This window comes from Rattus norvegicus, chromosome 18, assembly GCF_036323735.1.
Source record: "Rattus norvegicus strain BN/NHsdMcwi chromosome 18, GRCr8, whole genome shotgun sequence".
NCBI classification, from domain to species: Eukaryota; Metazoa; Chordata; class Mammalia; order Rodentia; family Muridae; genus Rattus; species Rattus norvegicus.
The window spans coordinates 72,939,486-72,954,364 of record NC_086036.1 but is presented as its reverse complement, the minus strand read 5'-3'; the positions used below and the strand labels follow the sequence as shown (position 1 = coordinate 72,954,364).

General features: G+C 39.9%; 1 protein-coding gene across 25 annotated transcripts in view; it reads right to left on the bottom strand.

Annotated features, from left to right (window-relative positions):
* Pias2 (protein inhibitor of activated STAT, 2) overlaps positions 1-14,879 on the bottom strand; it is a 106,479-nt gene that overhangs the window by 35,122 nt on the left and 56,478 nt on the right. For all 25 annotated transcript variants that reach the window (XM_039097146.2, XM_039097154.2, XM_063277603.1 and 22 more), the window contains 3 exons: positions 8,367-8,417; positions 8,172-8,262; positions 1,581-1,715 (listed from right to left, as the gene is read on the bottom strand). In XM_039097146.2, the coding sequence (XP_038953074.2) occupies positions 1,581-1,715; positions 8,172-8,262; positions 8,367-8,417 (277 nt within the window). The remainder of the gene's footprint in view (positions 1-1,580; positions 1,716-8,171; positions 8,263-8,366; positions 8,418-14,879) is intronic.

Sequence of the window (14,879 nt, the reverse complement as noted above, 5' to 3'; positions counted from 1 at the left end):
TAAAATAAATCCAATAAAAATTAATTCCACTTCCTAAATAGAAGGACAACTAAAACACAAGAAACAAATTACAAAACTAAAGACAAAGGCCAGAGAGTGTCCATATCCAGGCCCACACTCAGGTATTTTAGAGGCCCTGCTGACCACTGACAGCACTGCTCGGCCTCTGACCACTGCACACACTCACTCAACTCCACAATGGAGACCGCTCAACAGCCACTGAATCAAACACTTCTAAATACTCTGACAGCCTTGTAAGTATCCAAATTCCAATAACACTGCCTAAATTTTAGGTCTGCTGATCAGACCTTATTACAAAAGAAAAAAGTATTTCTATTCTACAACACAACTAAGGTGCCTACAATGACCACAGCCATTCATTTAAAAATGTAAATCATCCCTGTGGCTAAAACAAAACAAATTCTAAAAACCCTACCATAAACATCTACCTCAATTTCAAACAGGATTATGTTTTACTTCCATGAAATAGGACTATGACAGTTGATATTCACAAATATTTCCATTTATTTACTGGATAAAAAAATGAATTCAATATAAACTTTCTGCTTCAGTCAATATCTAAACTGTTAGCTTTCATTTTGAGACCAAGCATCAGTAGAAAGTCCTGTTAATCGACCTGAAGAACTAAGAAAGCTATTCTGACTATCTTATGAGATGCCCTGGATCTTATCTGAACCATGAGTTGTTTATTTAAAGGCAAAAACAGAGTTTGTGTGTTTTTGTTTTTGGTTTTGGTTTTTTTTGGAGCTGAGGACCGAACCCAGGGCCTTGCCCTTGCTAGGCAAGAGTTCTACCACTGAGCTAAATCCCCAACCCCGAGTTTGTGTTTTTAAGGCTTCTGTTTCTTTTGTTATTTTAGACAGGCCTCGGTTGATCAGGAATTTGCTTTGTCAATCAGGCTAGAGACCTACCTCCCTCTGCCTCTGAGTGATGGGAACAAGGGTGTGCACCACCACACCTGGCTATGAACAGGTTATTAATATATTATTTTTAATTACAACATGAGTACAGTTAACCACTTCCCATAAAGACCAATAAAGCACTGTTTGATCGTCTTCATAAATACTTGAGGTTTTCAGTTTATAAAAATACTACCTAAAACACTAAAGTTAAAATTCGACCACTATTTGAAGAAATGTAAACATACACATTTTTTTCACTGCAAAATAAAGACAAAATCCATGAAAGATTAAAAGTAATCTGCCATTAACATCACTGCATAGAAAACAACAGCTTTTTAGAAGTTATAGTTAGGAAACCAAAGGAAATAGTTTTGCAGTTTCAATGTTAAATCTCTCACAGCTCGTGTGTCTAGAATTGGTCTCTAGGTGGCAGTACTGCTTTGTTGAGATACAGAGCAAGCAGTTGCTTGCCAGCATGCTCTCCGCCATGATGGACTACATAGAGTCCTTGAACCTGGAACTGAAATTAGCTTTCTTCATTAAAGTTGCTTCTGTCAGGTATTTTCTCACAGCTTCACTGCACAAAGCTATCAGCCCAAGAAATGAAATCAACTCCCAATGCAGACACTTTCATACTATCCAAGAAAAAGTTCTTACCTTTCCAATTTCAGATGCCCAAGAAATAGAAATCTGATTTGGCACAGCTGAAGACAATCTCACTAAAGATGTAATATTCAGGGGGCGTCCAGGACGCTTCTGTTCGATCCCATTTTTAGGTGGTGGTGCATAGCCCTATGATCATAAAGGTAAGTTTAAAGGCTCTGTAGGATTTAAACATTTTGCTCCCAGATGTAAACAGGATCTTGCCTAATTTTTGTTGCACTGTTATTTCCATTATCTCAGATATAAATACACCAGAAAAATAAAATTCTATTTATTCCACCACTTAAATTAATTAATGTTGACATCTTATATTAGCAATGAATCTTTTGACAGAAAACCAATCTCTAACGATAAACTGGCGGCTCAGTCAAAGCTCATCTTTAGGAAGCCCCACTCAGAGCACGTGCACAGGAATGAGTGGGAAGGAGTAGTGAGCAACTGTGGGAATTGAAGAGGGATTCACTAATGAACTTTAACGGGCTCATTCAAATCTTGTGAGTAGTTAAAAATGTTTCCTATTGCCTCATCTGAAAGAGAAACTATAATCACTAAAACCGGACTAAGGAGCCGGAAAGATGGCCCAGCAGTTGGTGCTTGCTGCTCTCTTCCTGAGATTCCAAGTTGAATCCCACACAGGCAGCACTCCCGACCACCTGGAGCATCAGCTTTAAAGCACCAGGCTGCGTGCTCTGGACCATGCATGTAAACACACCAAAACACAAATGAAACGAAATATTAAAAATAAAACCAAACAAAGCCGTAAGCTTTCAAGAGGCAGATACATCTCTGAGAACCAGGTCGGCCAGGACTATATAGTAAGTATATCTCTGTCTCAAAACAAACCAAACAACAAAAACAAAAACAAACCAAAAAACTTCAAGTTAATAAGTTCTTTAAAAGACATTATTTCAGTAGGTATTAAATTGACTTGACTCTGCTTTAAATTGGAAACATAGTCACTTTTTATTATAGTATTTATAATTCTCAATTACCAAAAGACTGTGAATTTCAAAAGCAAAATAGTATATCTTTAAGAAAGTAAACTTGCTTAGCTGCAGTAACACCTACATATTAAATACCCAGTATGTTTCACTACTGATGTGCAATTTAGAACTTTCCCTAAAACACTATTGTATCATTACTCATTTTCACATACCAAGGAAATATAAGCACAATGAATTGACTATCATATTCTTGCCCCCCCACCAGCCCCCGCCGGTCTCTTTATTTAAAAGGCCTGGGTCTGAAACTCTGTAAACCAGGATGGCTTCGAATTCAGAGATCCACCCTCTGCCACATTAGGATTTAAATATTTGCACTACCACAGACAGCCTAGCATATTCTTTTTTTAGCAGAAATATTCTCTGAACAACTTTTCATTCTATCACTAGCACTTACTTTTTTATCCTTGAAGATGGAAAAACTTTACAATACTTCTTAAAAACCACACCTCATTCTACTAACACATTTTAGATTTCGTTGAGATCAAAGACAACCTTAATTGCATGTGTTAATCCTAATATAGTCTGGGATCTCCCAATAATTATAAGTGAAAAGTTTTCAAACAGCCAACATCCACGTTTCCTTTTCAAAACATCCTTAAAATTATCTGTTGGCTTAAAAGCTGAGCTACCCAGTCAGGCCAGTAGAAATAGTATCAAAGTTACCCACATACAGGCAATGGCCAAACATCACAGCTAACACCTGATCATCAGCAAATGTTATGACTGATTTCAGCAGTGCTGAACTATATATATAACTTACAAAAGGTAAAGTTCAGCACTAGTACATAAGCAGGGCTACAGAACACACCCGAGTCAACTGGAACAGGAGTACATCCTCTCTGTCATTCTCTTGATAGGGGGATGTATCCAAATGATAGTTTGTTATCTAAACCTATCAACAAAATTCCAAATATCATTAAAAACCTCGGGCACATAGAATTTGCATTATAACATGGACAGGAGTGGTATGAGTCTTTATGTTTGAGAGGCATGCCCATTTAAGCTGGTCCATCTGAGGCAGAGAAGAAATGGGAAACTCAAAATTAGATCCTCTTACTTTAGGAGCTTGGGAGATGGCTCAGTGAGGACATGAGCTCAACTCCCCGGCAGCCACAGAGAAAGCTGAGCTACAGAGGCCTGTAGCTCCAGTACCAGAAGGCAGAGACAGGTGGATCCCAAGAGCTGAATGGCCATCCAGGCAGCCCAAGCAAACCAGCTTCCAATTCAGTTGAGTTCTGTCCTCAAGCATTAGGTGAGTGATGACACTTACTGAGCAACATACACAGAAATATGAGTACCAGCATTTAAGCAATTATAAATGCAAACCTTTGTCTTTGTCTGTTTTGGACCCTAAATGTAATTCTGCTTTTGCTTTATCTATTGGAAGATTAACCAAATACAAGCAGCAGCTTAGGGTCTGCCAAAATGAAAGAAAAATAACTCATGCTATAGCTGAATGTCAACTGTAGTTGGAATCTGAGTCACAATGCATTTCAACAGTGTGGAAGGTAGAAGAGACGAGCAGAGAAAGCAATAAACTTCCTACAGTGTTAAGGCATTTGCTTTTATGGCATTTGCTGAGCATGAACAAGACTATGGCTCAGTCACCAACAGGCCTTACTCTCTTCCACTGTGCTTAGGCTCAGCTTTTATTTCCTTAATCTTTTTCCTTTTAAAATGTGTATGTGTATATATATGTGTGTGCACGAATGCAAGCAGAAGAAAGAAGAGGGTGTTAGAGTCTGGAACTGGAATTACAAGCCCTTGTGAGTGCTGAAAACTAAACCCAGATCTTCTTCAAGAGCATCAAGTGCCCTTAACCACGGAGTCATCGCTCTAACCCTTGGGTTTGAATTTTTAGAAACAAACATTTCATAGGGAATGCTGCGTCCTTTCTATGGTACCACACCTAGAAGCAAAGGAAGGCTATGTGCCCCGTTTTCATGGGTTGAACAATCCAAGGATTTCTTCACTCTGCACTTTCTACAGTAAGATTTCCCATGAAAGGGAACTCTCTCCCTTAAGTTGCTTTTATCAGGATGTTTTATAACAGCAACAGGAAAAGAAACTAAGATCTTTGGTAAGTTCTAGGTTCAGCAAAAGACTGTCTTTTTTAAAAAAAAATGAGATAGAGAAAACACAGAGGAAGATAACCCAATGTCAATCTTTGGCATGCACACACACAGGCACCCAGACATGCCCCCCCACACACACAAATTTAAAAATTAAAACATTAATTCTGAACCCCAGAACACAGGAAAAAGCCAGGCTAGCATGGCAGCCTCATATAATTCTAATGCTCAAGAAGCAAAGACAAGATTCCCAGAGCAAACTGGATAGCTAGACCAGCAGGAACATGTGGCATTAACTTCAGGCCTCTACATGCATGCACGTAATACAGACAGCAAAATGTGAACACAAGTACAACATACATACACACAACACATATTTTAAAAAGAAAAGAAAGGAAGGAAGGAAGGAAGGAAGGGAAAATCATCTTGAAGTGGGTAAAGTAAGGCTGGTTTTCATCACTTACTTGATATATGGGAGTTCAAGGGCACATGTGCTACTGTCAAAGCAATTAATACTGTTTCCTATCCCATTTACTTTGTACATCCAATACAGTAGCCATCTGTAATGGGTCCACAATGAGTGGATTTTTTAATTTCAGTCACACATGAAAAGACTTATGCTAGGTCAAAAACAAGTTAAATTCAGATTTACCATGGGAGATTCCAAAATCATATGAAGATCATACCTGTTTTCAGCAAACTGAGATCATGGGCAAGAACAAGTCAAAATCCTCTGTGGCCTCTTAGTGCTTTCTTTACAATTACAATGAAGTCCCACTAGCTACAGAGCTCAGTTCAACCCCTGAAGACCCACTGCATCTTTCCTGAGGCTATAGCACACACTTAGATGATTGTCATGAACTTCAGAATCTGGCTAGGTGCAAATGAAGACAGTATATTTCATTATCCCAGTGACTAGTAACTGGGGACTAACAGATACTCTGAGAAGTTTTTCATTAGCTGCACATGAGTTTATGCCATCTGCTCCATAAGATTTCTCAGGTATGGTGGCACACATCTGTAGCTCAGGAGATAGGCAAGAGGAATTTTAACTAGGACAGCCAGGTCTACATAGATAGAAGTGCCAGGCCGGCCAGGTCTCAAAAATAACAAGAAAAAGTTTTCATAAGCTTGAGGTAAGAAGCCACTTTCTAGAGTTGATGCAAAATGGCAAGCCCCTTCTTGCTTTCCATCTCTGAAATACGTCTTTGCCTTTCTCCCAGCACTCGAATTCTCCTTCTTGTAACCAATCCTGTCTCAAGTGGAGTCCCAGCGTCCTAAGACAAAGGAGGCTTTACACAGAACTCCTATCTTCACAAACAGTCAAAGGTAAATGCTTGAGGGTTCTTGGTGCTTTAGGGCACAACGAGCACAGATTGTCTAAATATGTTAGAGAGGAGGCACTCAAACATCTCATCTTCTTTGTCTCAAAATGTCTAGATGAGTAACAAACTGAAACCTGTCAAAGTGAAGCAGCCACATCCATTAAAATACTAAGGGAAGCAAGGTGATGGTGGGGTTATTTAGAGTTTTGTGGAGCTCACAGATACGTTACACAGCCATCATAGTTACTACTAACAATGTCAACGAGGTTAGGATGGATCTGGTGCACTGCAAGCCAACTCCATCAATGGCAAAGTCATATAACACTGGGCAGGTTGAAAGTGAGTCTGTAAATACACCAAAGGCCTCCACAGTTGTACCTTTCTTCAAGCACAGTAAAAGAGGTAAGGAGAAATGGGAGTCAAATGAATCTTAGCACATATTAAGCAGGAAAAAAGTGTAGGACAAAAAAAAAAAAAAAATCACATAAAGTGTGCATAGAATCACCATGTGATTTGTGATGTTGCTAGGCTTCCTTTTCAAACATCAAAGCACCCACCCAACCAGCAGCCTTCAGTTCAAGTAGAGAAACTCCCTTCCCTGGTTCAGATGTTTGTGCAATATACTCAAGATGGCTCTTTTGGCTCTTACTGGTTAAAGTCAGAAATCCAAGAGACACAACATCCTACCTGCTTTTGAGACAGTCTCACAATATAGTCCAGACTGGCTTTGAACCTTAGATCCTTCTGCCTCAGCCTGTCACGTGCTGGTGTTCCAGGTGTGTTCCACTATGCCCAACCCACATGGCTTTTGAACATGTACACATCATGTAATACAAACAATCCTCCCTGACCATATGGACCCAGACCCTCTCATCTCCCTTTCTGTCTTCAAAGGACTATCTCAGACTTCAATGTCTCAAACATCTACCTCCAGAAGAGCCAGTAGGTAAAACATCAGTGCTGACACTCCTTGAGCAGGCCAGTAAATAATTCATTGAGGTAAAGGAGCTCGACATTCAAGATAGTTATCCAAAGTTCAATCCCTAGAACCCATATAAAGATGAAGTGTTATTGAGTCCTCAAAACTGTCTGACCTCCACATGTTCACCACGGCACTCCTATGCATATACTATACTATACCACACACACACACACACACACACACACACACACACACACACACACACACCTTTTTTAAAAGCATTTTTTTAATTCATGGGACAAGTCGTTTTTCAGGTTTGTAGGTCCCACGAATAAGGCAAATGATATGCCTAACAACAAAGGAAGGTTCAGTTTCCTAGGTTACAGGGTAGCCTGAGTCATGAATATTTACAAACACTTGGTTCTCAGAGAGCCTAGATTAATGGGTTGCAGTGTGTGACTTGTTCAGCTGCTCAAATGTACTGCTCACATAACCATTCTAAGTCTCAAGCCTAGCAGGAGTATCAAACAGCTTCCCTGTCTCTATAGAAGCTTTTGCTGAAATGGCAACTTGAAATACCAGGAATCATGAAACACTTCAATTAGAACAAATGTACAATGTCTGTTTTGTAATACTTAATAAAGAGGCTTGTCTTCCACTTGTGAATTAAAGTCCTGTGGCTTCTACACAACCACACTAATTTAGTGGTGTATTCCAGACCTCAGTGGGAACTAATATAGTACAGTTCAACAGCTTAAGTGCTATTCTAAGACCTAACAATGTGATGAGTGTGGTTATCTAGGCCTGAATAGGCTAAATATGTTCATACTCTATCTATTCTAGGAGCTGCCTCACTGTTGGACAACAGCTGCCAACCAAATATTTGCTCCTGGACCCCACGTGTGTGAAACTACCAAGGCCGAGGTTACAGTCCTGGATTCTGTTGCTATTTCTGTCTTCCTTGATAGATTCTATAGGCCAAACCCAGCCATTCAGAGATTCACCACAGCATGGTTTGTGTACTCGAGTGTTAGCTGTTAGACATGATCCAAGAGTCAACCAAAACAGAATTCTACAATAAATTGTTTCAGATTCATCCTTTCTATCTTCCCCAAATCAGCCATTTACTTCTGAAAGAAGTTTCTATGACCTCTGTAGAGGTGACTAAATAATTCATCAGTACTAAGTTGTTATGGTTTCTATCCCTTGTCAGTGTTTATACTAAACTTACACAAAAATCTGGTAACTATGTAGCAACTTACAGGCAAAGGAAAGAGTTTCCCATTTACTTTTATACACAAACTATTGGGATAGTTATCTTCTTGAGGGCAACTGGTCTCTGCCAAGCAAAGTCTGTATTAAAAAAAGAAAAAAAAGTTAGGGTATCAAAACATTCTTAAATGTCTTAAAACTCAAATGCACACAGCAAGTAGGAAGTAGGAAAATACCAAACTCACCGCAGCTGGACTTGGACTGTGTAGTCTCTCCTGCCACCTGGCAAAAAATCCCTGTTGGCAAGGGGGAAAAAGTTAAGAAAATACAAGAAAATTTTACAGAGCAGGAGCTGAGGACATGACTCAGTGGCTCCAACTCCAAGCACCCTTGAAAAGGCTGGGTGCTGTTTAACGGTGAGCAACTACACTCCCACCCCACCCCCAACCCCCAACCCCTTAGGCCCTGCAGGGGGCAGGATTTATGGAGCTGGGGTAATTCTGAGTTTTGCTGCCTAGCCAGACAACTTCAGGCTCACAGACCCTGTCTCAATGAACAAGGTAGAGACTACAGAGGAAGGTAACTAACACTGTCCTCAGGGCACCACTTCAGCATGCCATCGGTGAGGTCACAGATGACTGTACACACACACACACACACACACACACACACACACACACACACACACACACAATTTTTTTGAATGTTAAATGACACTAACCAAAAAAATTTATAACCTCCATTAAACTTTTACTAATTCTTCATGTCGTTTTAAGGAATTTTTTCAGTTCATAGGAACTTCAGTGATACAGCACTGGCTTCTATACATAACAAATTTAATTAACATGAAGAGGAGCATTCTAGGATCCTAAGGAGTTTAATGAATTAATTCCATGCTTAGTTGGTCTTCACCTTGACTGAACATTCTAATCACGTGGAGACTTTTTTTATTATAAAGTTTCCTCATCTTTATTGGTAGTTCTTATTGGTTTGAGTAAATGTCATAGTTTTTAGAGCTGCACAGGTGACTGTGACACAGAACTGTAAACTTACAATTCCAACATGATAATAAGAGCAATTTTATAACCATCTATCCAACTACAAGACACAGGACCTTTTGTGAGTTCGACTTTTTTTAGGTCTCAAAATGGAGTCTACACCTAAGAAAAATTGTTATTTTTTAGGAGATGATTAGACACACAGAATGTCAGATTTGTGCCAGATGTATACAATTAGAATCTGCATTTTAACAAGATCTCTAGCAGCTGGAGAGATAGCTCAGGGGTTAACAGCATATATCGCTCTTCCGGAAGACCAGTGTTCAATTCCCAGCATCCATCTGAAGATCCAACCCCAGAGGATCCGAAATGCACATGCACATTATTAACAAAAAATAAAATAAGATAAAATAAAACCCCAATCTCCAGGTCAAATGGATGCACATTACAAATCAAGAACCATCTTCCTTGCTAGATGTCTTAGGGCTACTGTTGCTATGATCAAACACCAAACCAGAAGCAACTTAGGAAGTAAGGCATTTATTAATTTACATGTCCTGAAGCATACTCCACTGAGGGAAGTCAAGGCAGAAATTAACACCGGGCAGGAACCTGGAGGCTGATGCAAAGGGCAGTGAGGAGTCACAAATTAAGAAAATGCTCTACACGCTTGCCTAAAGCCTGATCTTATAATGGCATCTTCTTTGTTGAGGTTCTCTCCCTTCAGATGACTCTACCTTGGGTCAAAATGACCAACCAAAAACAAACAAACAAACAAAACCCCACACCAGTGTAGTCAGCACACAGGGCAGCATATACCTGGAATTCCATTAGATAAAAATGCAAGATCACTCTTAACCGTTGTTCTAAGTGTTAGAGTATACCAGAGAAACTACTACACAGTAGTCCAAACATGAGAGACCTGAAAAAGCAAGTTTAGCCTTCACCTTGATCACTGCTTCACATTCTGTAGTTTCTGGGAAGGCACAGGGACTCTCTAATCCCAAGTTCTAGGACCTTGTACAAATGACTCAACCTTTCTGAATTCAGTTTCTTCATGTGTTAAATCTGGTAAGATCTGGGCTAGAAAGATGGCTCAGTGGTTAAAAGCACTGATTGAACTTTCAAAGGTCTTGAATTCAATTCCCAGGAACCACATGGTGACTCACAACCATCTGTAATGAGATCGGATGACCCCTTCTGTGTCTGAAGACAGCTACAGTATACTCACACATAAAATATATAAATCTTCAAAAAAAAAAAAGAATCTGTAAGACCCAATGACTTCTGAGAATCCATGGGTGTAAGTAAATAAGGGTGATTCCAGGACAGAGGCCAGCTTTCAGAAGTGTTCCTGAATGGTTGGTGACATTCGGGAGTTAGGAAAATAGAACAGGTTTAACATAACACTAACATTAAGTTACAGGGTTAAGTTACCCCATCGGATGAAGTGATAACTATTTTACAAATACGGGGTAAGTAAGATTCAGAGACTGAGTTACTTGCTCAGGGACACAAATAAGTATGTTAAAGTAGCATACTTACAACTGAAGTGTTTCTAAACACCACAGATCTCAAAGGCAGAACTGGACAGTCATGGTCTACGTGTTGAGGTAAGAAGGAAAATCAACCCCACACAGCAAACAGACACTGCACACTTAATGAAAGGGAGAGTAATAGTACAAGGCATCTGCTTAACAGACTCCACAGATGACAGGGAAATGGAGAAACTCTTTGAAGTCAGTTTAATGTTTCAATTTTGTATCTTTGTTACACTGAGTATTGTTTGGACTACAGCAGAGTCAGTAAATATATGCTAAGTGAATAAATGAATAGAAAAACAAACAGGTAAATTTGGGGAAGGGGTCAATTTTAGACATAATCTTTCTCTCTCTTCCCCCCCTTCCTCCTGTCCAGGGTCTCTATCCTGGCTGTTCTGGGGTTACTGAAGCCCAGGCTGGCTGCACACAGAGAGATCATCTACTTACTACCACTCCTCACTACCATTTCCATTTGTTTGTTTGAAAAGTCATGTCATGGAGCTGAAAAGATGGTTCACTGATCAGGAACACCAACTGCTCTTCCAAGTTTTTTTTTTTTTTCCCGGAGCTGGGGACCAAACCCAGGGCCTTGCGCTTGCCTAGCAAGCGCTCTACCACTGAGCTAAATCCCCAACCCCCCAAGTTTTAATTCCCAGCGTGCATGTCATCTTTCAATTGTAACTCTTGTCACAGGGGACCAGCACCCTCCTCCGGTCTCTCTAGATAACATCGCACAGCACACTGACATACATACACTCAGGCAGAACACCCATACACATAAAATAAAGCTGAGGGAAAGAAACGAGTTCAAGGCCAGTTTGGACTATACAGGAAGACCTTATCTCAAAAGATCAAACACAACAAAACAAAACAACAAAATAAAGTACCATTAAGTAAGATAACAGCAACAACAACAACAAAAAGTTTAAGCTTCTAGGATCTAATGTGAAAGATAACTAAAATAAATTCTTATAGCACTGGTTACAACCCACAATTTATCTATCAATCTACAATTATACAAATAAATGAAAGGAGGCCATTAACAGTTCTTTGTAGAAGACTAACCCAAATGGAAACTGGAAGGTGCAAGATTGCAGAGGGTTTGCAAAGGTTTAAGGAGATTCCAAGGGTTTGAGGAGAAAAATATATGCCAAGTCTCATAGTATTTCCCCCAAGACAGTCACTAATAATAATGGGCAAAGACCAGGGACATTACAACCTAACAGACAGATGAGCCAAATGATATGTTAGCATGACCAAAAGTAAAACAAAAATACTATGTAGTACATGACATTCTCCAAAAAGAACATATAACAAGATGTTTGGGTCAGACACACATAATCTAATCAAGGTAAAATACCCAGGGCCAGCAAAACAGCCCTGTAGGTGCTAGCAAGCCTAACAATCTGAAAATGACCCCAGGGTCCCGCATAGCAGAAGCAAGCAACCAACTCCTGCAAGCTGTTCTCTGACAGCTACTCTAAAACAAAGTGTACGGAATGATGAATCTCATGAAGAGATGAAGAAAATAGTCACTGAGTCAAAGAAACCTAAGATAGTTTCACAATTAAATATAATTTGGGCCTGGATCCAGAAATGAAGTCCATTATACCAATGTTAATTTCTGGTTATACAATGCTTATGATAGTTGTTAATATTAAAGGAAGCTGAGTAAAGGGCATATGCATTATTTTTTACAACTTTTCTATAAAACCTTTCTATAAATCCTGTAATTCCAGTTCCATTGGATCTGACCCCTCTTCTAGCCTCCATGGACACACTGACACACATCCATACACACAATTTAAAAACAATAACAAAGCTGGATGGTGGCCACACACGTTTTTCCCAATGCTCTGGAGGCAGAGGCAGAGGCGCAGAGGCGCAGAGGCGCAGAGGCGCAGAGGGGCAGAGGGGCAGAGGGGCAGAGGGGCAGAGGGGCAGAGGGGCAGAGGGGCAGAGGGGCAGAGGGGCAGAGAGGCAGAGAGGCAGAGAGGCAGAGAGGCAGAGAGGCAGAGAGGCAGAGGCAAAGGCAGAGGCAAAGGCAGAGACAGAGGCAGGCAAATCTCTACATTTGAGATCAGCCTGGGCTACAAAGTAAGTTCCAGGCCAGTCAAGGCTACATAGAGGAACTGTCTCGAACGAACGAACGAACGAACGAACGAACGAACGAACGAACGAGTGTGTGTGTGTGTGTGTGTGTGTGTGTGTGTGTGTGTGAAATACAGTAACAACAAAAATTAATTCACCATATTAAGTTAAAAGTAGCATGCAGCCCTTACTTGGCAACTTAAAAAATCTGAACATTGGTCAGATACAACTTTATTACAGAATTAACTAACTTCTGAGTGGGAGCTAGAGAGATGGTTCAATTTATAAAATTCATGAAGACCACAATTCAAATCCTCAGCACTCTTATAATTAAATAGCAGGAGTGGCAACTCACCTACAATCCCAGCAATCCGAGATGCAGACAGGAATTGTCCAGAATAAACTGGCTAGCTTAACTGTCTGTGAGACCCTGCCTCAATACATAAAGTGGACAAACTAACGACCTGATGTCAACCACTGGCTTCTACATACAGCAACCTACACACATTTCTTTTCAAAGCAATGGAAAACAGCATTACTTGGTATAACTTTATACTGGGGATAAACATACATAAAATTATTAAGCTCAATGAACCATATAAAGCAGTAAGTACATTCACAGTGGGCAACCACCACCACTATCATCTATCTTCAGGACATTATTAAAAGTTTTTATTTAAATTAATTATTTAGGGCTAGAGAGATGGCTGAGGGAACAAGAGGCCTTGCCTCATAACATAAAATGCCAGGTGTAATCATAACTGTAACTCCAGCACAGGAGGAAAGGGTTGAGGGCAGAAGGCAACAGGAAGAACATGGAGCTTGTTGGCTGCAAGCCTAAGTTCAGGATCAGAGAGGACTGCATCACAGGAGTGGGTGAGCTCTGGTGGTGGTGAGATGTTTAGCAGCCTCCCCAACCACATGGACTTCCACATATCCGCATGCACACAGAAAATAAAATGCACCTTGAAATATGTATTTCCCAATCTACATCTTCCCTCCTTCAAAGGCCCACATACTAACTCGGTAGAGTTTTCTAAGACGACCAAGACATCAATTCATTTGTGTGACTAAACTGCCAATGGACACTTCAATTAAATAATTCGGCTCACTAAAAAGACTGCAATCAGTTGTAGAAAGTCATTATGTCATTAATACCATGCCTTATACAAATCACTTAATGTTAACCTCAAACAAGGACTTATCACTAGATAATTGATACAAATTTTTGTTTAAAATAATTTTTACTTTTGTGTTCTTTGTTGACTTATTATATCCCAGGACTATTAAAAACCAGTTTGTTTATGTAAACATTACTCTGTGGAACCTCAAACTATAAATTATAAAATCTTGAGGTTTTTAGGATATATAATTTTAATAAAACAGCATGATTATTCAAAAAAATCTACAGTCATGTCTCAGAGTCTTTTCCATACAATATTAGACACACTTTCAAATGCTAAGTGCTAAGAATTTCCTGACATATTATCTGAATATACTCACTTAGAAGCTTGACAGTGCACACTCACATAATAAAGACTGGAAAAGGCTAGAAGAGGGCACCAGCACCCAGCACTGGATCACAGACGGCTATGAACCTGGTGAGCACTAGAGACCACCTGAGTCGTCTGCATCCAGGCTCTGAACCATGGAGTCGTCTTTCCATCACCCAAAACTGATCATACTACAACTTACCACCTTTCCCTTCTTACCTCACAAATTCATTTTTACAGAGTAATAAAATGACTTTGAGTTTCTTCTTTTTACCTAAGTTCCATGACACGAGTACTCCTCTTCTACATCCAAAACTGCAAAGAGTAACAGTATTTCTCCTGTTTGTGGTGTTATCTATTAATCATTTTGGCCAGAGAGGAGGATACACAGCTAACCTTGCCCTGAACTATTCTGGTTTGTGTGGTTTGGTTTCTTGTCTTAGAGTTTCTATTGCAGTGATAAACACCAGAACCATAACAATTTGGGGGAGAGGAGGTATTTTAGCTTACAGCACTTATGTAACAATACTCCACTGCTGAAGGAAGTCAGGACATGAATTCAAACAGTGCAGGAACCTGGAGGCAAGAGCTGATGCAGAGGCCATGGAGAAGTGCTTACTGGCTTGCTCAGCTAA